Source organism: Clytia hemisphaerica, unplaced genomic scaffold (assembly GCF_902728285.1).
Source record: "Clytia hemisphaerica strain Z4C2 unplaced genomic scaffold, Clytia hemisphaerica genome assembly, whole genome shotgun sequence".
Lineage (NCBI taxonomy): Eukaryota > Metazoa > Cnidaria > Hydrozoa > Leptothecata > Clytiidae > Clytia > Clytia hemisphaerica.
The window spans coordinates 2,518,293-2,545,326 of NW_027103551.1; the positions used below are offsets into that span (position 1 = coordinate 2,518,293).

General features: G+C 36.1%; 2 protein-coding genes across 2 annotated transcripts; both read left to right on the top strand.

The window, feature by feature from the left end:
- Positions 1-532: 532 nt before the first annotated feature.
- Positions 533-8,647, top strand: LOC136800263 (ribonuclease P protein subunit p14-like). Its single transcript, XM_067056884.1, has 4 exons — positions 533-961; positions 6,608-6,692; positions 7,707-7,780; positions 8,150-8,647. Exons 1-4 carry the CDS (start codon positions 915-917, stop codon positions 8,238-8,240), a joined length of 297 nt encoding a protein of 98 aa, XP_066912985.1. The 5' UTR covers positions 533-914; the 3' UTR covers positions 8,241-8,647.
- A 4,585-nt stretch (positions 8,648-13,232) lies between these two features.
- Positions 13,233-24,273, top strand: LOC136800264 (microsomal glutathione S-transferase 2-like). Its single transcript, XM_067056885.1, has 7 exons — positions 13,233-13,351; positions 19,135-19,240; positions 19,590-19,633; positions 20,015-20,079; positions 20,389-20,459; positions 21,900-21,981; positions 23,293-24,273. The coding sequence occupies exons 2-7, from the start codon at positions 19,171-19,173 to the stop codon at positions 23,390-23,392; spliced, it is 432 nt and encodes a 143-aa protein (XP_066912986.1). The 5' UTR covers positions 13,233-13,351; positions 19,135-19,170; the 3' UTR covers positions 23,393-24,273.
- Positions 24,274-27,034: the final 2,761 nt, after the last annotated feature.

Sequence of the window (27,034 nt, forward strand, 5' to 3'; positions counted from 1 at the left end):
CACAGAAAATGTATAAATAACATGTCAAAGTTTTGTTAGCTACATCAGGCAAAAATTTATACTTTTTTACAAATGAAATATTAGAATTCACTATGGTCAGACTGGTCAGAGCCCAGGGCCTTAAGCTAATCAATCACCGCGCTCCCAAATCTGAGAGTCAATACGTGCCGTGCGTGGAGTATCAGATTCTGCTCGGAGATCATCCTTTCTGCTAAGCCCCCGATCACCCTCGCCACCCGCCCAGTGTTCTCCCCGATTAACGTCCCGTTTCTTCAAACCGGGTTTTTGACTATTTTCGTGATAAATAGCACGGATCCTTAGCTGTGGAAGCAGGAAAGAACTCTTGTCTATTGCTCGTTCCGACATCGACTTTTTATTTCTGCCTATCTTCTCTGAGGCTCTTTTCTGACCCCCTGGTGACCTTTCTGACTTATTTACTATGTTTTCTGACTATTTTAAAGTGTTTTAGCTGACCTTGAAATATCGACCCGACCGGGATTCCAACCCACCAAATGAAAGAGTTTCCGATCAGAAACCCAGCGCGCTATCCGTTGAGCCACACTCGCACAGCAGAACACAAAATTTGGAAATACTTATTGAATGAATAAAAAGACGGGGGTAATGTTATTATAACATGGGTAAAATTGCCCCTTTTTTAACCTGACTGAAATTCGAGCCGTTACTAGCAACCCTGCGGGGCTCAGGGCGCCGAGTATGCACCCGGCACAGTGACAAGCCGTTACTAGCAACCCTGACCTAAACAATCCCAAACAGCAAAACCCCCGGAAAATTTAAAATGTCGGAATGAGCATTAGACAAGAGTTTTTTCCGTGGAAGCACGTGGTGAAAACTTGAATTACGTCCTGAATTTCTCATTTCTAAAGGGGAGAAAGAAAGACTGGACAAAGAAAGACATGGTGAAGAATTCATGTTCTGGAAGTAAAGCTTTACATACTGAGCTGTAAGTTTTTCTAATTTTTCACTTATTTGGTCCAGTGCACTGCTCTAACATAACTTGGGACGGTTGGTCGAAACATGATGGGACTGTTGATATCTGGCCTGTATTTTCACTTAATGTTAAATCTCTTTGACAACAAATTTGTTTTGATAAATCCACCAAGTTTATCAATCATACTTTCTGTCATAACATGTCACAATAACTTTCACTGATATCTAGTGCGCCCTTTTTAGCTTTTTTGTTTTCATTCAAACGGACGCCAATTAATACACCAGGGACCCTGCCGACGCACCGTACTGTCCGGTGTATTTGTCCGGTGGCAAAAAGTATCCTTTCGCTACACCGGACGCAATAAGTCCGGTGTCAGTCCGGTGTTGCATACAGGGAATTTTGGACGCCGGACATTTGTGAAACAAAAAATAAGAAACACCGGACGCACCGGACTGGTCATGTCCGGTGTTTTGATTGTTCAGTGGAAAAAAATATCCTTCTCCGACACCGGACATCCGACTTCCTTAAGTCCGGTGTAGAGATTGTCCGGTGGTAAAAAAATTCTCATTTTACACCGGACTTTCGCGTGTCCGGTGTTCGTTAAGTCCGGTGCGTCGGCAGGGTCCTAATACACCTTATCGGAAATTCCACCTCCTCGCGTTGTTGCTACGCAACACTTTTTGGGAGGTAAAACTTCCAAAATATTAATGCCAAAAGAGCCTCCAAATCAACTGAAGAACCACCGAAGTTGTTGTTTTTCTCTTTCTAATAGCTTCTGCTAGCATCTTGAAAGCTTTGTTTTGTTTGTTTTTTTTCAAATTCAGTGTATTTTTAGGAACATAAACAAGCCAGATATAAGAAAATTGGTTCTTGTTTTACGCGGGAACTTTTATAGCGCATGGAATTCTTATAGCGCATGGAATTCATGTAGTATATTTACGTGACGGAAATGTAGTGTTGCAGCTGGGCCGTACTGCGCGAGCGTGCTCCATGTATTGTTAGCCATACCGCCGCTATTTGCGCTACCATTTATGTTTACCTCCCAATTTCAACGGATCTATTTTATAGCGCAATTGTTTTTGTGGAATTTCCGATAAGGTGTATTGGAGAATTTGAGAACACCTGCCTGCCTATCGCCCGATGGGATTAACAAAAATAATGAGTCTTTAACTTGCCGTTTGAGTGACGTCAAACACTCGATTGTTTTGCTACTAATCACCAGACGATCTCAATCGACGATCGAACAAGTCAAACCAAATCGAACGCAATCAACCGATTGCAATTCGACTGCCGAACGCAATTGAATCTCAATCGAATATTACCACAATTTTCAGATTCGATTGATATTCGATAGACTTTTTTTCTAAGAGGCCACCCTGTTGAATAATTATGTAGTCCAGCGGAAAAACAATGATAAAACCATGCATAATTATTACAATATGCATGATACAGTAATTATGCATGGCTCTATCATTGTTTTTATGACTGGACTACATAATTATTCAACAGGACGTTCTCTTCGAAGGTCTAGATTGTGTTCGATTGATGTTCGATTGCGTTCGATTGCATTCGATCATCGATTCATTGACCCCCGGATTGTTCATCGCATAATTTCTACGGGAAATCGAAAGTAATTTCATTCGGCTTGTGATGTTTGAGAGCTTGGATGTTGGAAAGCTGCAAGAATAAAGCCAGACGATCTCAATCGAACTGAATCAACGATCGAACCAGTCGAACAACAATCGAACCAATCAAATATTACCCAGAATTTTGACGTTCGATTTGGTTCGACTGGTTCGATCGTCGATTCCGTTCGATTGAGATCGTCTGGTAATCAGCACTTAATATGGTCTTCTTCGTTCCAGACATTCGCGTGTGTTCCACTACAGATTTTTTTCATATATCGATTTAAAAGCCTACTCGGTGAGAAAGAGAAATTGTGTATTTTTTGATATGTCGTTCATTAACTCAAATCAAATGACTTTGGAGGTTCGGTGAAATAGTGGCTGAATTGCCATCTCATGTTTTGTATCAGATAGTCCCAAGTTAGAGGTTTTGCAGACAATAAATCATCCACCAGGATGCAAGTGAAATTTTTCAATCTGCGAACCTAGATGGGGGTTCAGTTACTTTAATGGGATAAATTTTTGCGGGGATTAAATTTCGCGGTTGAGCTCGTCCGCGAAATTTTAAGATACAAATTAAAATTTTTGAAAAGGGTCAAAACATTGAAATAAAAATTTTCCAGAAAAATTAAGAATTTTTTTTTCAAGTAAAATAAGAGGGTGTTTTGGAATAGGGCGAGGAGATATGTATTACAAAGAACACTGTTTGCAAATGCTGCTGCCAAAACAAAGCGTCCGAGTAAACCAGAAAACCCATCTGTTATCCCGAAGACATCTAATGCGCCTATTTTGTTAGATTAGGAAGTTTTTTAACTTGTTAAAAGAAGCAAAAGAGAGATAAATAAAATGACTTAATATTGTTGTTTCGTTATTTTCACTCTCTTATCATTGAAAATAAATTCTTTTGTTTTCCGTTTTCCCTCCTTTTCTTACATATCCTTTTAAATGTTTAATTTCAAGCCAGTTGGGTTACCCTCTTGCATTGAAAAGCTTTCAACAATAAGCGATCACTTTAGATAAAAAATTTTCCAATACCTCTTCCAAGTTTGTAAATTTGTGAAGAAAATTTTGAGGAAAACGATTTTTTGCTAACAAGCATATCGAGGATTTGACCTTTTTCAAGGGTTGCGTGCCCTCATGTAGAAAAAAAATAAAAAACGATAAAATAGAAATTTTGCGGAATGCAAAAAAAATTCAAATCTTTCGCAGAAACTAATTTTCGCGGATGGGCCTTTTTCAAATTTCCAATGGGACTTATTTTTGCGGATGACACCCAAATCCAAAAAATCCGCGAAAATTAATCCCCGCGAAAATTTATCCCATTAAAGTATTATCAGACATATCAGTTAGGGTTAGTCAGTTAGGGGCATCTGTACCCTGTGACCTAACTTTGGATCCCATAGGGATCTTTGTAGGGGCACCGGTAGGGTCTGGAGCTTTTTTAATATAGGTCTGTAAATTACACGCTATAAGTATTTGTGAATGACAGCTTTCTGCGGTGTCTCGTTGACGCAAGCGGTTAGGCATTGGGTTTGGTAGTATTTGGTGGTTCGTGCCGGGGCTGGAGACCCATTTCACCGGTACGGGCAAATTTTCAGAAAAATACTTAGAAAACAGTTAGAAACACTAGAGAAAGTCAGAAAATCAGGATAGAAGATAGGAAAATAGAAAATAGGGGAAAACTAACAAACTATCGTTTGCCAACCAAGTTAGAGCAGTTGACGGTAGTGTGTATATTTATGTTTTTACATCTCAAATTATACTTTAAGGGGAGAAATTTTTGCGAAGTTAAAAAGTCACAAAATTTAGTGAAGTTAAGTTTTGCAAATTATAGTTTTAGCCAAAATTTCACAGATAAAACTTTTGTGAATTCATAAAAAATTTACCTTTTTTGGTAACAAAAACTCATAAAACACGCAACAATTTAGCAAACAGTGCGTGGAGTAGGAAAGTTTATTTTTTGCAAAAAAAAAGTTTCGCGTTTTTCAGGTTTAATTTCTTACCTGGCAGAAACTTTCGCGAAGCAGGATTAAAATTTCAAAAAATGGCAAAGTTTCTGCCTGCGCGAGAAAGTTTCTGCCCACGAAAGTAATGGAATGGCAACTCCGTGTCTGTCTGGATCACTGGACGCGTGACGATGATTGAAGTAGAAGCTTCGAACTCAAAAGTAGTGCCATGGAGGGGGTTCTAAAAATTTCTGTTCCATAGGTATTGCGCAGGTCTAAATTGTGATTTGCTCTTAGAAAAAAAGGGAAATTCAGGGAAAGTCTACCTGGAAAATGTCGATATGTTCTTCATAAGGTAAACATCAATCAAAGGTCACATCGCTCTCAACTCTCTTTCACATTGAGCGCGCAGCAGGAGACTTCCCCATAGTTGTCTAGGAGAATGTGACGGTCTAAATTGAATAACAAATCACTCCACATACATTATTTTCCCTCAGCCAGTACTCAAACATTCTCCAAAACAACCATTCTAACTAGTTTTCCCACATAAAAAAATTTCCCCCAAATTTTCTGCATTTCCAGGATTTTCTCATGGAAAATCGGGAGGAAAATTTCCTTTATAAAAATTTCCCGATTTTTCCGATTTTGAAAAATTGGATAATCATGGAACATTTTTTGGACCTACCTCCGGGTTCCCCGGTGGAGGTCCTATGAATTAACCTCTGTCTGTTCGTCCGTTCGTTCGTTCGTCTGTTACATACCAGCTTTTCTCGAGATTGGCTCATTAGTTTTTTCTGATTTTTTGCACAAAGATGCAAAATGGCAATGGCCAAAATGTGACGGAGCCCAATTTTCTAACAAAAATCATTTCCGGCCGAAAATGCCGGAAATATGCCGGAAAAACCGGTTTTTTGGCATTTTCTCAAGATTTCATCATTAGTTTTTTCTGATTTTTTGCACAAAGATGCGTATTAGTAATGCCCAAAACTTGGCCGAGTCCGATTTTTGAGAAAAAATTTTTTCCGGCCGGAAATGCCGGAAATATGCCGGAAATCGCCGTTTTTCTGGATTTTCATTGGACATTTTCCATATAATTGGTTGTTTTTTTCATTCAAAAACATTATTAATAGCAATGCCCACCATCAAGCATGTTTCAATTTTCAATAAAATAGATTTTTGAAGCCGGAACTTTCTAAAAATCGCCAGAACAGCCGATTTTCGCCGGAAAAATGGTATTTCTTGAATTTCTTGAGCTGTACTTTATATTCTTTCATGAAATTTTGCACACTGATGCAATATGACATTACCTAAAATGTGAAGGAGCCCGATTTTCGAAAAACATTTTTTTCCTGCCGAAAATGCCGGAAATATGCCGGAAAAACCGGTTTTTTGACTTTTTCTCGAACTTTCATTTTTAGTTTTTTCTGATTTTTTGCAGAAAGATGCGTATTCGCAATGCTCAAAAAATGGCCGAGTTTGATTTTTGAGAAACAAATTTTTCCGGTTGCCGGAAATCGCCGTTTTTGCAGATTTTCATTGGATTTTTTCCTTGTATTTCTATGTTTTTCACACAAAAACATTATTGATAACAATGCTCACCATCAAGCATGATTCAATTGTCAATAAAACTGATTTTGCGACCAGAACTTCCTATTTATTTTTTCCCTACAACCCTTCTCTCTCCCCCCATCAACAATCAATGATGAATTTATTGTGTTGTGTATTTTCGCTAAATGCTATATTTTCTGACTGATTTTTTTCATTTTTCTTTTTGCATTGCTATCAATGCTAACTAACTTTCATCATCAGGTAGGTCCATTCAGCATGTTGCTTGTTAACTTTGAGCCCTCTTGCACTTTTGTGAGGCAAAGTTGACAGCTATTGGGTCATGTTCAGGTCATATTCCAGCCAAAAATAGCAAATAGTGTGTAAGAAAAATCCTAGAAAATGTAAAACAATAATTTTGCGGCCAGCTGGGTGAGGTTTTTTTACGTCATTAGCATTTCCTGAAACAAGACTATTTTTCTTTTTGGCCTAACATCTATTATTAATTACTCAGGTTTAAATGGAAATCCTTTTTTATTTAGGTTCTTTGATGGAAAAAATCAATCACTGACCATGGTTGAGTTTCAAGCATTGATTACTGGCTCGTTAGAATCTCTTCATGGACAGGTATTGCAGTTATTTTCCAATTCAGGAATACATTACAGAGTGCCTAGAAAAGTGCAACATAGTTTTCATAAAGTAAAATGCCAAAACTGTTTAATATAAACTGAAATTGAAATAAGCCTTTTGCTCATAGTGGGCAGCACCCCTCCAACCCCCACCTGAATAAAGTCACCCCCACCTGCATAGGGTAACCCCCACCTGAAAAATGCTACCGACCCAACCCCCACCTTCTTGGACCACCCCCACCTAAATTCTGAAAAGTTTCCAACCCCCACCTGAAAAAGGTTTTTGACTGTTTTAACAATTTTGAGGGTAAGCAAGGTTAATTACTTGAAAATAATTTCTATGCTTTTTATACTTCATACATCTTTTGTTATAATTATTAGACTTGGGAAGAAATAGATTTTTACTGTCAATGTATATGTTTATGATGAGCAGGGTTGAAAGAAAGTTTTTGAGTCAAAATAAGAAAACTAGTAAATAAACTCTCCAACCCCCACCTGAAAAAAGTCACCCCCACCTGTATAGGGTAACCCCCACCTAAGATTTGTGAGCAGGCTAACCCCCACCTGCTTAAATTTTTCTGAAAACCTCCAACCCCCCCTAAAGTTAGGGGGGGGGGTTCCCACTATGTTGCTAGACTCTATGTCATGTTGGATGATTAAAAACTCCAGCACATAACAATGATGAGAAAAAAATTAGTGTTTACTTATGATACTAGTAAAAGGTCTATTGTTAGAATTTGTGGGAAGTTTGTATATATACTGATGTAGTTTTGATCAGTCAGGGTCAGCTTTTCTAGAAATAATTTAGGAAAATTCCTTCACAATAGTAATGTTCCAAACTGATTAAAAAATGGTAATTAAAATAGCATGATTCTGTAGTTGTTTTTCACTTAAAAAAGGCTGAGAGGTATAATAATTAATTTTAGTTATACCCATGTTGATTTGTAACTATTTTTTTTATTTACTTTTTTACATATTTTTATGCAGTGTTTTGTACTTCGTTTTCATTCAGGTTGGTGCATCAATGGGTGTTGAGTTGTCAAATTATAAAAACAATTCGTGCGACTTAGTAGTGAAGAATCAAAGGTATTATGAATTACCGTATTACTTCGAATAAACGTCCAATAATTTTAGGAGGGTCGTTTAAAAGAAGGGGGTGTTTATTAAATAATCTTAAAGCTAGGAACGGAAAAATCGAGTGATCTCATATGATACAAGTGCTTTCTGTAGGGGTCATATAGTAGCCAATATTCTATATTCATAAGACCTTTTAGTTTGAAGCCAAATATCTGTCTTATTACCGTGACGTGAAGATGACAAAAATTTACTGGTTCAAAGTTTGAGGATGCTTATTTTATTAGGAATTATTGACTAGAAGTGAAAGTTCCAGTCTGCTATAAACAAACATCTGGCTACAGCTGATTTTAATAATATGACATCAATTCTGCCCTTCAGTGATTTTGTAAAACTTTGGAGTGCTTTGACGCTATGTGGTTCGTACGAGGGTCGAAGATGTATGTTCAAAACAAAGGAGTTAACAAAATGATGATATATAACTCAAGAAATTCATAGGCGGGTATAAAAGTATCGGGACCTGGGTTCCCTCCGAAGGATTGAGTTACAGCAGTTACAAAACAACAAGGTACATTATGACTCAAATTGTTTTGAGAAATGAGAAATGAAAGATTGGATTTTTGTATTGGCTGGGAAAATCTTTTAAAGCATGTATGGGTGCTAAATAGTGGCATTGAATTTCCCAAAAGGGTTCATTGGTAGTCATTGACATTTCCCATAATGACGTTTTCAATTTGAAACAATTAATTTTTATTCGCATTGATTTAAACCATCTATTTTATATCACCTGTGGAATACTTCATTGATTTTCAAATCAGATATTTTATAATGTTTATGGAATTTTAAAAAAATTTAAGACGCGTTTTCTGTTCGTTCAAAGCTTTATTTTTCTTCAAATTCCATACACCTAATCCTGATTTTAATTTTTGTTTAGACTTGCCTGTACCCATTTTTGTTCATTATTTACAAGGTTAAGACAGTAGAGTCTACAACTCAAACCTCCCTTAACTCGGACAAGTTCTCATCCCTTCAGTTAACAATGCCTTATAGACCTTACTCTATATCTTGAAATTTCCTTAACCCTATTCGTACTTGGCTTTTAGAGGCTGGTCAAAACTAGGGAGGTTGTTCCTGTACAGTACCACCCCTTAACTTTTGATCTAGTGGGTCTTTTTGAATGAAATTTGGCACACAGGATCCTTGTCATATAAGGTAACTTTTGATAAAAAATAATTTTTTAATGACGTCACTCATCGTTGCCCAAAGTGAGTAAAAAGCGAAAATTTCCAATGTTCTTATAAATAGCTATTGTATTCGAACAAAGACTTCCCTCTATAATGCCTATTTTATCCTAAGTGTTCAATAAATAACGGTTTGAACAATATATTTGACATCAAAAATAAATTTGTATAGCAAATGTGTCAATTTTTGTGACACTATACTGTCAGAAATGTCATCATGCTCAAGGTGTGAAAACATTTAAGGCAAAAAGGGAAAAATTAAAATATAATACAATAGCCGCATTCTTTTTCACCGTCCAACACAACATTTAAGGCTTGGGGACACGAGAAGTTTTCTTCGTGTTGGGGCAATGCAACATGCTCTATCCCACCAACACAAAAAAGTGTGAATCCCATGGTTTCTTTTTTGTTTTATGGGATAAAAAGGGAGTGAAGTACCCAAAAGACACGCTGATTTTGTCCCTGGGACAAAAGTGAGATTTCACTTTTATCAACAGAAAGAAAAATGGGCTGGAGACACGAGAGAGCGTTTTAGGTTGGTGGGATCAACGATGTAAAAATAATAGATAACCAACTACCTCTAGAAGGCACTTCTCCCAAGAGAACAACCATTGTTTTCCTATTGAAATGAGCACTCTATTAAAAAGATCTGTGTGCAGTGCGTGTTATGCTTTTAGCTAGATTTTGACACAATTTTTGACATCCACTGAATTGATAGAAAATTTGAATTGTTATTTACTGCATATTTTGGAATTTTTTTCAAAAGATAAAGGTACCTTTAGACAAACTGACTACGGATCGGCCTGATACCACTTAATCTTCACCTGGATAAATAAACGCTCATAAAATGCTGTTATCTGAAAAATATATGTGTGATTTGAAATGCGATATCTCACGTATGAAAAGTGCATGGAGGTTGCATGATACAAAATAAACAGATGAATGTTTATAGAACAATAATATCTAGTTAAAAAATTCCTTCTGTGAGGCTGCCTATAGGAAAATACACTTTTTCTAACCCAAATTTTGGAAAAATATACATCACGTGATCGATTCTGTCCAATATAAGGTTGCAAATGAAGCAAGTTTTTATCTAATTGTACTTTTTACGATGTAAAATGCCATTAATATTTTTACAGCCGTAACACGGATGTTTTTTGAGAATCAAGGCAAGTTGGTTATCTATTATTTTTACATCGTAGGTGGGATGGAGCATGTTGCATTGCACCAACGCGAAAAACACTTCTCGTGTCCCCATGCCTTTAGGTGTCGATTTGTTTCTATTTTAAAGTTAAATAAAAGTTAGGAATTTACAGATATTTTCATGACAAAAGCTCTCCACGAGCACATTGTGGATTAAATCGAACTCGATAGCAATATTTTTTATTTTTAGCGACTTTTGGTTTTAGATTGTTATCTTACTTTTTGTCAATGGTCTGTGATGCGAAATTAGTGAGGTTAAGTATCGATAGTTAAATAGCAACCTATGAAAAATTGGTCAATAATCACTATTTTGAAGATTTTGAAACAAATAAGCTTTTACTTTAGAAAAATTTCCGAAAATCTATTTTTACTCCGGTAAAGGAAACACCACATACTGCAAAAAAATGTCAATGTTTCTTCTTCGTCCGAAAATAATCTCTTCAAAGTTGAAATATTCTTCTTCGCAGACGTCTTCATTTTCTTCTTCATCAAATTTTTCCATTGCAATTCTTAAATTTTCAAGGACTCAAGGATAGTTGGTCTAACAGAAAATGTATAACACGCAAAAGTTTTGTGGGCTGAATATCAGGCAGATATCCATATTTTGTACGTTGAAAATATTAAAAATTTACTATGGTCAGAGCACTTAAAATAAAATGTTTGAACTTGCTCCCAAATTCAATTGCCGAGTCCAATCAATTCCCTTTGATCCACGTCGAAGTCAAGATATTTGATTTGTCAAAAAAATGATCCAGCTTTAATGGTAGATTTGCTAATGTTTTATTACAAAAAATCTTCTTGAAAAATTGATTTCATGCCTCTTATCTGCGAAAAATCTGTGTGATTTTCCATATCGTAAGAACACGTCACTTCTGGATTTGAGTTTTGTCTTACTAGTGCTTTAGTGCCGATCAAAAAATGTTATTGCTATTTCATGGACGAAATATTTTCTCTTCTAAATGTTCTAAAACTTTCAACAGGGTGAGAAAAAGCGTCAATCATCGGTCAGCGCACGACTGTAAACTCTAAACGACTGTTTTAGCAGCAAAGCTATTGGCGGAGATCCTTCTCGTTTTCACGGCGATTCTTGCATGTCTTGGTCTGTGAAAAGATCCCGAGATCCAAATTCTCAAAATTCATGGCGAATCAATACACGGGTTTCAAATTAAACTACGCACTCGAAAATATATCAAGTAAACACAGCGAGCGACAAGCGGTAATGCCTTTTATAAAATGCTAATAGATTTATATACAAATTGCCTTATCATTCTTATGTTTTTGGCTATTAAAGTGACCCATACAGTATGGGCAAAATGGAAAAAGGAGCTAAGTTGCTTGCCACTGTTTTGTTTACTTTTTTTCCGTAAAAATTACATGAGATCAAAGCCAAAGCTACGCAAAAATCTAATTCTAATTCTAATTCGTGCACTGTGAAAGACAGCCCTCTTTCTTTTTTAAAAGAGATTTTCCTCGTAAACTATCATCTTTTGAATATTCCCTGAATCTTTACCACGCCCTCTTCTCACAGACCCACTGGGACCCCTTCCCACTGGAAATACATGTTTTTTTATAAGCAAGTGTACACCCCTTGGCCAGGCTTGTGTAAGTTCTTAAAGCATCCAGACATAGCTTATGCTTATTATATGCTTTATGAATCATGCTTATGATTCATCCCGAGCCAAGTATTTAGTGAAATTTCAGAAATTTTGTAAACATTTGTTCAGATTTTGGGAGAACCGTGGAATGTCTTTTTTTTTAACTTGAAAAATATTTCAGGCTGACATATATGCTTATGCTATGCGTAGGAATTCTGCAAATCTGAGCCTTCATATGCTTACAAAACCAATGTGGGGTTCATTTCCCCATCCCCACTGAATTTGTGACTTGAAAACAATGTTTCAGTCATAAGAAATATGGGAATATCAATCTCCATTCAGTTTTTGTCGGTTATTTTAACCCCCAGTGACCTCATGCCGGGTCTGTAAGAATTGGGTATATGATCCGGGGCGGGGCACTCAAGGGGAGTGACTACGATTGTAACACGTCTTAACTTTACGATTACGATTATGCCTAAATATCATCAAAATCCCGAGGAAAAATTTTTTGATTGTTGATTACCATTTTACCGTTAGATTTAAGAGTAGAATCCTGATATCGGGATTTCAGGCCACCTGAAAATGAGCCTGAGATGTCGACACCAAAATGGGGGTGCAAGTAAAAACTATAAAGTCAGCAGTCCCTACTAAACACACCGACGAGTATATGTAGCTAAAAAAGAGGATCCTTGTAAGTGGATTATATCAAAAGTACACCCAAACAGTGCATTTAGAGGGCCTAAAAAAACCTACGAGAGGGCGGCGCCGACACACACCGTTAGGTTACCGTGAGTATCACAGCTCAAATGAATATCAATATTTTTCTCTGAAACTTGAAAACTTGGCCTCTGCCATGTACCAGGGTCGGTAACACGCCGTGGGTCCGCAGACCATATTTTGAGCCTGGGCTTAAAATCTTTAAAAGCACGAAAAAACGAGTTTCAAAATTGGAAATGACCTCATAATTATCCAAAAATATGACGTCATAATAGCTTGGTTTTTAAATTTAGTGTGAAAGTAACTCGGGATTTTCGAGGCTCCCCGCCTCCGCCGCTTACTATGGCACACCAAAGTGGAAATAAATACTATCTTTCATTCGCAACACTATCTTTCATTTCGCGGCACTATCTTTTATTTCGCGACACTATCTTTTATTTCGCGACACTATCTTTCATTTCGCGGCACTATCTTTCATTTCGTGACACTATCTTTCATTTCGCGGCACTATCTTTCATTTCGTGACACTATCTTTCACGAGATCTTTCATTTCGCAGCACTATCTTTCATTTCGCGAAACTACCTTTCATTTCGTGACACTATTTTCCCAAAAAACACTATCTTAAGCGCGCCATAGCTTCCGCCTCTCCCCCGCCCCTAGTACTAAGCTCAGCGTCGGTGCAAGGCTAGACTGACCCTTACTGAGAAACAAACAGAAATTCTCAGAAGGAAGTGCAGAAACTGAACCTACCCACCAACCATCTGACCTTTTTCTGCAGCCATAAGAACCAAAAGAAGTCAAAAGGAATAATTTGAAATTAAAACAGGTAGCTACAGTTTACTCTTTTTTATTTATAGAAGTGTATTTCTCAGGTCTATTTTCATAGAGGTCAAATTGACCTCTATGAAACAATCTTACATCTTTACAATTTATAGATCTTATCATTCCATTCGTTTGTCAATTCTGTCATAGAGTTTTACAGTTAGGCACCTCTAACCCACTCTTCTTACAATCATGTTGTTTCCGTCGTAAATTTCTTTAAATACAGTTAGGGAAACCATCCAGGATCCTGCCATTCTATCAGCCAGCAAAAACTGAATGACACTTGTAAACTTAAGTTTCTTATACCATTTTCCATCGAAAACACTACTGATTCCCAAAGCCAGAGACCAAAGCAAATGATCTTTCTTGATGAGGGCGCCCTTTTGGATCTATTGTTAACTCATTTAAAATGGTGGACAGAGTTGCGGAATGACGAAGGCGCCCACTGCTTCGAGGGTGGTAACGCCAAAACGCCCAATATGACCAGCCAACAGAAGGCGAGTTTGTTGCCGCGCGAGTTACGTCATGCACTCCACCGTAGCGAAGCGCGATGACATTTCACAATTATAAGAATATCTTATGTGCTTAATTCTATTTAACTTTGAGAGCTTCATGGAAGATGAAGAAGTAGAAAGATGAAAAATGCGCTGGTTAATTTTTTTTAAATAGGTGTGTTCTATCATTGTTGAAAGTTGAAGAAATTTCTACCGACGCATAATTTTTTTACAGCCAATTTTAAGGCACAGTCTGCTTATACTTACTATGTTTACTATATCATCTAGGCAAAAAACGGTAAAAAAAGACACAAACACAATTTTTTTATGAGCGTGGTTATGATTTTTTTGATAGCGGCCGCGTACAGGAACTCGCCAAATGTTCCTAACTGAAATAGAGTTTAGTCCTAGGACTACCTCTCACTTTCCATATGACTCTTGTCTTCTTCTTTCTATGTTTTTTCTTTTGCTTTATGACTTTATGATGCCATTGTTTTATTATCTCACGTTCTTTCCTTGAAAAATCGTCTGATACTCTAAAATCATCGTCTTTATCTAGTTTGTGGGCTGATGCAAGTATTATAATCCTTTCTTCTTCACTCTGGAGAGTAACTTTTAATGGTCTCCATCGTTCATTAGTATACATTTCATCTTTACGAGCACCTATGCGTTCTACCTTGATTATCGTCACATCGAAACCCATTTGTTGTTTCACTGTTCTTTCTATAAAGTTTTTGTCACCAACTCGTTGCTCTTCTTCGTTTTCGTGCTTGTTTTCACCTAAATCATGCACCATGATGTTGCACTTGGTTGATTTGAGCCAACGCTCCTCTTCGTTCACTGATTTGATAAAACTTTTTATGGTCACCTCTTGTTTTTGTAGATCTTCTTTGGTGACTTCTGCATATGATTGTTTTTTTGTTTCTGTGTTGTTGAGCTTTGTTTCAGATCGTTTGTTGTTCCGTTCTTTGTTGACGTCTTTTTTTTTCATTAGCTTCTCGACTTTCCTTTCTAGAGAGGTTATTCTCTCGTTGAAACCTAATTTCAATCCATGATGTTCATCTTTATCTGCTTCCTTCGTTGTAATGTTACTGCGAGCTTTTTGTCTGCTTGTTTTAATCCTCTCAAGTAAGAGTGACGTTATTGTAACACAATTTCCACATTCAAAGCCCCGGCTTTTATATTGCAGACAAAGCTGAATCTGATAGGCCGGGAGCTCAGAGCAAGCATAATGGACAAGTCTATCACATCTCCTACATTGTAAGGTGTCGTTACCTGCTATGATGGTGTTTGTTAAACAGTTATTGGGTGTGCAATATCCATAATTTTGTTGAATTTCCTTGTTAGAATTTTCGTTGATTTTCCGCCATATTGTTGCATTTTTCTTTATGCCTGTATTGTGAGCAACCAAAGCCAGTCAGTGGAAGTACTTCGATTTGATGCGAAGCGTCTTTTTTTCTTTTTTACGTCGAACAGAACAAAAGAAAATAGCAAAAGAACAAAGGAATTACCCATAATAGCTTGTACCATTTTGCAACCATGGAGAATTGTGAGAATTGTGTTGTCGGCAATCAACAGAATCTTATGTCTTATGCTGCCATCTTAATTTGCCAAACTAAATGTGCGCGCGCATGTGTTGACCTTAAAGCGGCCCATATTTTCAGCCCCCAGGGCACACCGTGAGTGGTCCTAAATCCGACAGCCCTGCCTAAATCCGACCTCCCAAATAACTGCTATAAAAAAAAATTCTATGTTTACAAACATTCCCTCTCCAAGTTGAACAATAAACTACCGTGAGTGGTCCTAAATCCAACAATCCTGCCTAAATCCGACAGCCCTGCCTAAATCCGATGGGGTCTTTCATACATATACAGATACAAACTAAAATAAAAACAAACCTTTCGCTGTGACACAATGAAGATACCAAAGTGTCAACTAAACTGAGAGATTTGATTATTTCTACAACTCACACTTTTTTGATCACATTAATTGACATCTTGATATTAAAGTCATCTTGTTAGATGTTTTGTTTAGAGATTTCTTGCAATAGTTTATTGTTTAACTTGGAGAGGGAATGTTTGTAAACATAGAATTTTTTTTCGTAGCTAGCAGTTATTTGGGGGTCGGATTTAGGCAGGGCTGTCGGATTTAGGACCACTCACGATATATTGCGAAAACTCTCGAAACAAAACATCTAACAATCTGTAATGTCAAAGATGTCAATTATATAATGCGATAAAAAAAGTGTGAGTTGTAAAAATAATTTATTACCTCTATTATTCTGAATCCATTGCTCTTGTTTAAAACATTAACAATTTTGTAATAAAAAATTATGTTTTGTATAAGAAGCAATTAATGTTTTGGTTCAATTGGTTCAGTTTATCAAATCTCTCAGTTTAGTTGACACTTTGGTATCTTTATTGCGTCACAGCGAAAGGTTTGTTTTTATTTTAGTTTGTATCTTTGAAAGACCCCATCGGATTTAGGCAGGGCTGTTGGATTTAGGACCACTCACAGTATTGGCCCTACCGCGTTGCTGAATTTTGACATGAAAATTTCAATAAGGGTACATGAAAATTTCAATAAGGGTACATGAAAAAACTTAAACGTAAAAAACCTGACGTTTTTACTGTCTCCGAATCAGGTTTTCTTGTAAATAAACAGTCGGTCGGACGACCCAAACGCAACATATTTTGGGTTTGAACAAAACCTGGCCCACCTCTCTGGCCCGGGCCATATGGCGTACCCTTGGCCTACCTTATGGCCCACTTTACAACTCTAAAAAAGATTTGATTCTTATCATTCTGAAAATCTGCAAACCAATTCTGAGATTGGACTTTGGTTTTTCTGGCATTTAGAAAAACAACGAGACTGAAATAAGCAAAAAAAAAATAAAAAAGTTTTCAGTCTGCATTTTATACACCTGACATAGATTAAGGGAAGAGGGTCTGGTAAAGTCCTGTACGGGTGCCGACAACCCCCGTAGCGCCGTTTCTTCAACTTTTCAGGATTTCAGACCCCTTCAGTGAGTCACACTAGCGTCCCGCCAAAATGCGTATCAAAGATTAATGCTGCGAAAGCGCTATATCGTTTACTTGACTCTCAAGCAAAAAAATGCGCCGCAAAACTTCTAAAGGGATTCATGAAAAAATAACCCGGCGCTTTTTAATGAAATTAACATTTTCAAAAACTTTGAGAAATTACCTAAAATTTGAGCCATAGATGAAAAAATTTGAGCCAAGCCAACCTTGAAAACTAATTTGAAGATCAACTTCCCAAGAAAAAGATCTACGGGGGAGGCGGAACCCACCTAGATCCACGCACAGCCGAATAGGCTATCTCCCGGAAATTTTGCCGGACCTCAAACAATGACCCATTTACATGTGCGGAATTGTTTTTACTTTAGCGTATAAACAAGGCCGAAGCGTTGTCTCGGGAATTGAATGACAAATTTTGGTTGGTTGATTTTAGCTGCTGCACGTTTTATTTTGTTTCCAACTTTCAAGTTTTAATTAATATTGTCTTGTGAACTTGAAAGCTTAATTTTCTAGTGTGACTAACTGCCCTTCGCCCAAAAAAACATTAAATATCAAAACCTGGCAAAAAACTTTGAAGTTGACCCGAACCCGACTCGAACTCTGGATCCCTAGTGCAAGAGAACAATGCGCTACCATTAGGCTGACTTCTGGTGATATAGTTAAAAATTTTAAGGGTCTTATGGCTTGGTCAGACAGGGCCTACGTTAAGAATATCTCACCCTCAATTTTGGCACTTTCTTACGAATACTTGACCCTCATCTAAAGTACACTATTCTTTAAAAAAAAGCGTTTAATTCTTAGAGCATTTAGAAGATTTGACCAATTGTTTGTCGTAAAACGGCTGATGCAATAACGCCCGTATCATAATAACCTGGTTGTCCGAGAATGAAATCGGGGAAAAAAATCTTTGAAGGTGGACCAAAGGGTAGGCCAAAGGTAGACCATATGGCCTGGGCCAGAGAAGTGGGCCAGGTTTTGTTGTAACCCACATATATTTTATTGCTGCCAAATGAAAAATGAAGAAACTTTCGTTTTTAATTGTCTTTTTAATCTACCATGAAGTGTTATAAAATTCCTTATTGAATGACACGTTCTTCTATATTGAGAGGTTTAAAAAATGACGTAGAAATAAGAAACTGTGAAAATCTATTACAAAACCTACGTCACAACCACCTTTTAGTTTTAATGACTTGTTCTCACTTGTTTGGTTTCCGTAATAAAAACCAGACGGTGTCAATCGAACAACTTCAAACAAAAATCGCAATCGAACCAATCGAAAGTAATCAAACGCGATCGAATAATTGCGATTAGATTTTCGAACGTAATTGAATCTCAATCGAACGGCTGATTCCTGGGTAATATTCGATTGTGTTCAATTGCGTTCGAGTAAGGTTAGATTGGTTCGATTAATAGTTGACTATGTTCCATTGGTTTGATTGATTGTCAATTACATATCTTTTTAACATTAATAAAACAAAAAAGGCAAGACAAATATTAATATTGTAAACAAGACGAAATAAAATCAAATATGCCATACACAGATGACCTCTCGTGTGTTTTTAATCCATTCTTTGGATTCCTACGATTCTTATGAGGTTAAAAGAGATAAAAGCAATCTTATCTACATAATATGATATAAATCGGTTGTGTAAGGTATTAGAGAATACTAGAGGGTCGTTTGCCCCGTCCAGGAATCAATTAGAAATGTTCAAAGAAAACACAAACTCTGTTTTTTCAGTTTTCAACCTGCATAGGATTTCAGCCATTTACGAAAATATCCCCTCAAATGATGTTAACGGGGTATTTTAGGTAGGCCTAGTAGCAATGTTGATCAGGCATCACCACAGTTTTTTTTACAGTCATAAAAATAAATGTGTTTTTTTGAATAATTTAAATGCGCATAGAAGTTTAAAAACATTAACTAAAACATAAGACCTGCTGAGAATACCAAAAACTAGCTAGGGAAGTACTATCCACTGGACAAATTTACCACACCTTTGACTCTTTCTGCCACTAACGTTGCAGATAAAACATTCAAAGATAAAGAAAAAACACTTGAAATAGACTGCCACCACCCATTAGGTCCCCCGTATCCCCGCGGCCGCTCACAGTAAAAGCTGGTGAACGACTGAATTTAAACTGAGTTGAAGCCTTGAAAATTCAAATTTTTACCAACTCTAGTCATTTGAGTAGAAATTTGCTACTAAGCATGAAGCATGCTAGTTAACTAATTAACAAAGTGTTCAAATTTCTAGAAAAACTTCATTGAATGGATTGGAGAATAAAGAATAATGGTTGCTATAGAATTTGAAGATGTGTTCGGACCTTGTGTGGTCACTGCCCTTAGTGCCTATCAAATGGGTAAGCAATGTAATATTTCAGTTGGGAGATATAATTTTTTACTGGATGAAATCAAACACAATCTTATAAGGATGATTTCATAGATGACTGAAAATTTATTTTATATTTTTGTTATTTTGACAGTTGATAAGTTCATGGTTTTGTTTTCTAAGCTCTTTTAAAACATTAAATTTTATATGATTATGATGTATGATATTTTTGTTTTAAATTATATACAGGAAATCAAAACCTGACAAAATTGAAATTGAGACTTGCTAAATTTTCCCCAGTCAGAAATAACTCTGGGTCGTGCTTTTTAATTTTTGTCTTGTTATGTATTTAATTCTAATTTCTTAAAATCATGTTTTAGGTGTGTTTCAACGGAAGGTTGGAAAAGCCAGGAAAAAGTTTAAGGTATAATATGAAAAAAAAATCTATTTTGAAGCCCAGTCTTTCCTTTAATATCTTAAAAGAGTTCTACCTTTAAAAGAGATTGAAAAAACTTCTCAAATTTAGGTCTGTTTGAATCTGTCATAATGATTATCACATATATGATAATACTCGAAGAATATGAAACACATTCGGTTGATTTTGATTGAGGTAGCTAATTACTATGCTATCAAGTATGAAAAAGTCTTAATAGGTACTGAACTAAAATAACGAGTTGACGAATTTAAATTTCTTGATATACGACATACACAGGGCTCAAAAATTTTTACTTACTTATCGAAAATGATCCATTAAATGGTCCGTTAAAAAGCAAACTTTTCTAACTACATTATTTTTGTCATCCAGGTAGCACCACCGACAACCCTAGGAGAAAATGTTGATGAAGGCTTTATTCGTGTTTTCAGAGCTCAGTAAGCCTTTCTTAATCACCCATTCTTCATCCATTTTGTTTATAAATAAAAATACCAAATTATCAGTGATCATAATAGTTGATAGTTAGTTTATTTATATTTCAAGATATATTTTATGCAACCAATGCACACTCATTGTGTTAACTCTGTGTTAATCTATAATCTTCAAGCTAAAAAGATGGGGTACATAAAGGGCTACAGTGTGGTTCTCTTCTTAGATAAGGTTTCTCTTAAAAATCTCAAAACTTATTCGCAAAACCTGTGAACTTGGATGAGAATATTAATTTTTGTTAATGTTTTTTTTTTCAGTCAAAATTGTGTGGAGACGTATACAGTGTTCCTGGGTAGTCTATGGAGCTGTTCACTTTTATGGCATCAAGGTAATATCTAACTTGAATGAAGTTAAAGCACTCTCTCCAACCTCGACTTCTTAGTTTTTGGGATCACATGACCTTTAATTTGTTCTGTAATTTATGACACAAATCATACGTTCATACGTTTTTGGACCTACCCCAGTGGGTGGAGGTCCTTTAATTAACCAATGTTCATCCGTTCGTCTGTTACCAGCGTTTCTCGGGATTGGCTCATTAGTTTTTTTTGATCTTTTGCACAGTGATACAAAATGGTGATTCCCAAAAAGTGACGGAGCCATGGCGTTCAAAATCTACTCTAAATTTAGAACGCCATGGACGGAGCTCGATTTTCGAAAAAAAAAAATTCGGCGAATTTGGCCAAAAAGTGCCTATAAATGGTTTTTTTTTGGACTTTTGAACTTTATGCGGCTTTTTGTGAAATTGCTTGATTTGTTTTTTTCTGTTTTTTTGCATAAAGATGGAGGGCAAGGTTCTCTAAAAAGTGGCTCAAGCAGTTTTTTTTCAGAAAAAAAATTTTGGTCGTAAAAATCGGACTTTCTTATTTGGGGAAATTCCCTTATGTCATTTATAGGGAAAAAGAGCATTTCTCGCGATTGGATTGATATTTTTTTCTCTTTTTTTGCACTTTGATGTAAAATGGTAATATTTAAAATCTGATGAAGCCCGATTTTCAAAAAATAGTGCCTAACATGGGTTTTTTTGGACTTTGGGGAAATCACCATTTATCGTCAATAGAGAAATTACGCTAAAATATTTATTCACTCCGATATCTACGACTATACGACTTTAACTATATACTTCACTTGTCGATATTTATTTGAGCTATAATACTCACGGTAATCTATTCAAGCTGCTTACTACACTTTCTTACTATACTGTCTTGCTCTTTGTCCTATTTTTATCTGATTCTCATCATCAGGTAGGTCCATTCAGCATGTTTTCATTGAAATTGATGACTGAAAATGATAATATTTTTGGGTTGCATAATATATTCGTCACTTTCGGGTTGATTGATGTACTTTAATGGGATGAACTTTCGCGGGGATTAAATTTTGCGGATTTCGCGGATTTGGGTGTCATCCGCGAAAATCCGCGAAATTAAGTCCCAATGGATATTTGGAAGCGCCTCATCCTCATTACTCAAAATATGTCAAATAAATACTATTTGAATGGTTACTTGCATCAAAGAGGCGCTAATGATGTGTATTTCAACAACCGATATGCATGATTTGACAGTAAAAGGTACAAAATCGTGAAAATATTGTCAACCAAAAGTGCCACCCGCGAAATTAAGTCCCCGCGAAAATTTTGAATTTCGCGGATAGGCCCTACCGCGAAATTTAATCCCCGCGAAAGTTTATCCCATTAAAGTAATTCAATTGAAAACAAGGCTCGCATTGATGACCTCGTCGATGTTTATTACATGGGTTTTTATTGTTTTTTTAGTTCCAGCGTCCTTAGTTGGTATAGTGTATATGTTCGGACGAGCGAAATATTTTCGTGATTATTCGATAGCAGCTGATAGAAGGTATGTAGAGGAATTTTATAAATTGTAATTATGAAAGATTGTTTCATAGAGGTCAATAGACCTGAGAAATATATTTCTATAAATAAATAAATATTACATAGAATGCACCACCCCCCCCCCCGAGCTTAGGGGGGGGGGGGTTTAACCATTTTTGCTTGATTGGGGCTGTATTTTTCAAAAAATACTGGGGGCTAGAGCTTGCTAGGGAGGGGGGTGAGTGCTGTGTAATAGAACTTAGGGCAGAGCTGATAAGTTGAAGATCTATGCTGTGGGAAGGTTTTATCCCTCTTGAAAATAATTTTTGCCTGCCGCGCAATATATTTATCGAGAATTTGCATGCAAAATTTATTTGATATTTTGCTTTGTGAAGGTGGGGGCTATGTTTCTAGAATCGTCGGATAGGTTTAATTAGATATCGGATGGCGAATATCCCTTTTTGTTTGTGAGCATAAAAGAAGTTTTCTTATTAATAAAAATATATCCATTTCGCCTGAATGTCAAGCAAATATTCGTCGAGAAAAATCGGATAAATTATATTCAGTCCAGCTTCATATCATCAGGCGAGACTGAATATTTTCGATATCCGATTATTTAGCGTTGAATATATGTTTATTGTTCACTCTATAGCAGAATCTTTTTCCGCTTTCATTTTTTAGTCTCTTTCCATTTAAAAAAAACTTAGATGTAATATTCGAACGTTTCACTTTCTCAACTGAACATGTCGATTTCATTGTTTTCTCTTTAATTGCCAGAACATTCGAATTCATTTCTCTTTCATATTTTCTCCTTTTTTGTTCATTTAAAAAGAGAATTATTTTATTTTGATTATTTCAATGGCTTTTATTTTTTTATTGAATAGAAAACTTCTTTTATGCTCACAAAAAGGGATATTCGCTATCCAATATCTAAAAACATCTGACAGTGTCTTTTGCTTAGATGTGGACGATAATAAGCAGATATTCGACAAGAAAATTGGATATCGAAAATTATTCAGTCGAATATCATTAAAGCGAGACTGAATAATTTCGATATCCGATTTATATAATATGGTATCGTTCACCAATTAGCAGAATTTTCTTTATGCTTGCTACTACAGAAGAGATATTTTGCTATCGGATATCTATCTAAATCTGCTTGATATTGGTCTTCTAGCCCACCTTCTGCATATTGAAAAAAAAAATAACTCCAATTGAATTGACTTAGCTAAATCAGAACTACCCAACTATTTGATCTGGTTAATCACCTTATCAACGAAATCAGTGACAGTAAAACCGTCAGGTTTTCAAGACACTTGTATTTCTGCGTTTTTAGGATGTCAGGCTTTAAACTTTCAATTGGTAGCATCGCAATGCTTGGTATTGGTAGCATGGTCGGATGTGGGCTCAAGTTATTTCGTTATTTCAAGAAATGAAAGAAACACTGTGTGTTATAAGTGAGTGAGCTGGTTTAGATCGACTCGCTTTACGTTAATAGAAGGTTGTGTTGTTATTGATGAAGATGGTTCCATTACCAAAGAGCTTTGGTGGACAAAATGACATTCATTGATCGAATCACTCTCTTCCAAAAAAATGTATTTATATTACATTTTCACAGCTGCAATCTTACCTTTAGTTTTTAGAATAGCTATTTGCGTTCTTTCTACAACAAAGACTTTTTGAGGCATAATTTGGTCAACTTGAAACTGGTGAATACAGTCAACGATCACCCGATTTTATACTGTTTACAGTCACGGGAAAGAAGTGAATATTTGACAACAAGGCTGTGTCCCCGACTTGATACAGTTGAGTCTTTAGAACTTGAGCGCCAAAAGGAAGTGAGAATAAAGGGTGCAGTCAGCTTTTTAGAAGACTAGTAATGATTTTTTTCTTTTTTCCCTCAAAAACCGAGCGCGCCGCAAGGATTAATCTGATGTATAGAGATACCTCATTGTCTTTCACAATTTGCCTCTACCGGTAAGCGGTAATCCCATTTCGTACAAATATTCTAGTTTGTGGGCCTCTTCTAAACTCTCAAAACGTACCGGTCGTTTACCATAAAGGACATCATGGATCTCAAGGGTCTGCCCCTACTACTAAAATGTTTATAAATTTATACCGAATTATTTCATCCAGAAATCGATGTTTTAGAATTTTTATAGAAGTTTTTTTATGAAAATAAGTTTTAGATATTGTTAGGATTTTATATAGATGATAAAGTAAAGCGAATTAATTTTACTTGTAAAGTTTATTTACAATTTGAATGTATTAATAATTTTAATCGACTCCAGAAAAAAAGATAAGTATCTATAAAGTATATACTTCTTCAATTTTGTATTTAATTTTGTTTATGAAAAGTCATTGATTGAAATAGGGGGAAAAATCCGACTTGCTCCTCTCGATTGGTTTGAATTTTGAGAAAATTTATAGAAAATTCCTGATAAAGGGTTCAGAATTCGACAATTTTCGGCCTTATTTCTCAATTTTAGACCTAAAAATGTTTAGTAGGGAGGTTTCCACTAGTCACCAGCACCACCGGGAGATTGATATCCTCATTTCCAATATTCTAAACCTCAGTTGAGTCTTTGTACACTTGTTCCTATCTGGGGGTATTTTTGGACCTACCGGGAGGTCCTTTAATTTGACCGTTGTCCGTTCGTCTGTTACAAGCTTTTCTCGGGATTGGCTCATTAGTTTTTTTTAATTTTTTGCACAATGATACAAAATGGCAATGCCTGAAAAGTGACGGAGCCCGATTTTTGAAAAAAATTTTTGGGGGGCAAATTTGGGCCAAAAACTACCTAAAAATAAGGTTTTTTGGACTTTGTGCACAATTGCTTCATTAGTTTTTCCTGATTTTTGGCAGAAAGATAGAGTGCAAGGTACCCTAAAATGTGGCTGAAGTAATTTTTCTCGGAAAATTTTTTTTCGTCGTCAAATACGGATTTTCGCAAATTTGGGCCAAAAACTACCTAAAAATAAGGTTTTTTGGACTTGGTGCAAAATTGCTTCATTAGTTTTTCCTGATTTTTGGCAGAAAGAGAGAGTGCAAGGTACCCTAAAATGTGGCTGAAGTAATTTTTCTCGGAAAATTTTTTTTCGTCGTCAAATACGGATTTTCGCTTTTTTGGGGAAATTCCCTTTTACCATTTTCCTGTTAGCATTTTTTCTAGGGATTGGCTCATTAGTTTTTTTTAATTTTTTGCACAATGATACAAAATAGCAATGCCTGAAAAGTGACGGAGCCCGATTTTTGAAAAAAATTTTGGGGGGCAAATTTGGGCCAAAAACTACCTAAAAATAAGGTTTTTTGGACTTTGTGCAAAATTGCTTCATCAGTTTTTCCTGATTTTTGGCAGAAAGATAGAGTGCAAGGCACCCTAAAATGTGGCTGAAGTAATTTTTCTCGGAAAATTTTCTTTCGTCGTCAAATACGGATTTTCGCTTTTTTGGGGAAATTCCCTTTTACCATTTTCCTGTTAGCAGCTTTTCTCGGGATTGGCTCATCAGTTTTTTTTTATTTTTTGCACAATGATACAAAATAGCAATGCCTGAAAAGTGACGGAGCCCGATTTTTGAAAAAAATTTTTGGGGGACAAATTTGGGCCAAAAACTACCTAAAAATAAGGTTTTTTGGACTTTGTGCAAAATTGCTTCATTAGTTTTTCCTGATTTTTGGCAGAAAGATAGAGTGCAAGGCACCCTAAAATGTGGCTGAAGTAATTTTTCTCGGAAAATTTTTTTTCGTCGTGAAATACGGATTTTCGCAAATTTGGGCCAAAAACTACCTAAAAATAAGGTCTATTTTTGGACTTGGTGCAAAATTGCTTCATTAGTTTTTCCTGATTTTTGGCAAAAAGATGGAGTGCAGGGTACCCTAAAATTTGGCTTAAGTAATTTTTCTCGGAAAATTTTTTTTCGTTGTAAAATACGAATTTTCTTTTTTGGGGGAAATTCTGTTTTACCATTTTCCTGTTAGCAGCTTTTCTCGGGATCGGCTTTTTATTTTATTTTTTTTTCATTTTTTGCACAATGATACACTATAGCAATGCCTATAAGTGACGGAGCCCGATTTTGAAAAAAAAAATTGGGGTAAATTTGGGCCAAAAACTACCTAAAAATAAGGTTTTTTGGACTTGGTGCAAAATTGCTTCATTTGTTTTTCCTGGTTTTTGTCAGAAAGATAGAGTGCTAGGTACCTTAAAATGTGGCTGAAGTAATTTTTCTAAGGAAAATTTTTTTTTGTCATAAAATTTTCAAAAAAAGACGACCAAGTTACACAATGATAAAAGAAAATATATCAGACGTTTTTGCATTGTTCTAAAACTTATTGTGTTTGCTCAATACCAATAGTAAAATATGTAGAATACCTACTTTTATCTGATATGGATCAAGGTAGGTCCATTCAGCATGTTGCTTGTTTTAATTTTTTTGAAAATTTCGATTTTTGGACCTGGGGACGAGTTTTGGCTAGAACATACTTGGTTGTTAGGTGAATATCTGAAGCAAAATGGAAAATTTCAATTTTAGGGTCTACTTAGTGAAAAGTTATCTTATGCCAAACATTTTCAGTTGATGGTTACAATTGGGCTTACGAGTAATTTAAAAGATACTGAAGTTGAGCCAGTGTGGTTAGCACGTTCGACAATTGGGCTTACGAGTAATTTAAAAGATACTGAAGTTGAGCCAGTGTGGTTAGCACGTTCGACAGTGATATATATTAATGAGAGTTTATATGGGCTCTTCCAGAAAAAATTTAATATAGGGGAAGGGGTGGGGCGAAGGATATAACAATTTTTGGAAATATAACATTGGCACTATCCAATGGTCGCATGAGGTTCCGCCCCTTCACGTATGTTTTTAGGTTTTTTCGAAGCATTTCGATGGGGCATGGTCAGATGGTCCCTTTGGTGAATAATCGAAAACTTTCGGAAAAACCTAACTTTTCAGCCAATTTTCATGATTTTGACGACGTCACAGAAATAAGAATTCACCAAAGAATAAAAGGAAGCGATCCACGAAAAAAAGTTTAAAATTCTTGCTGACGTTAGCATATTTCAGCCAAAACGGTTTCTTTT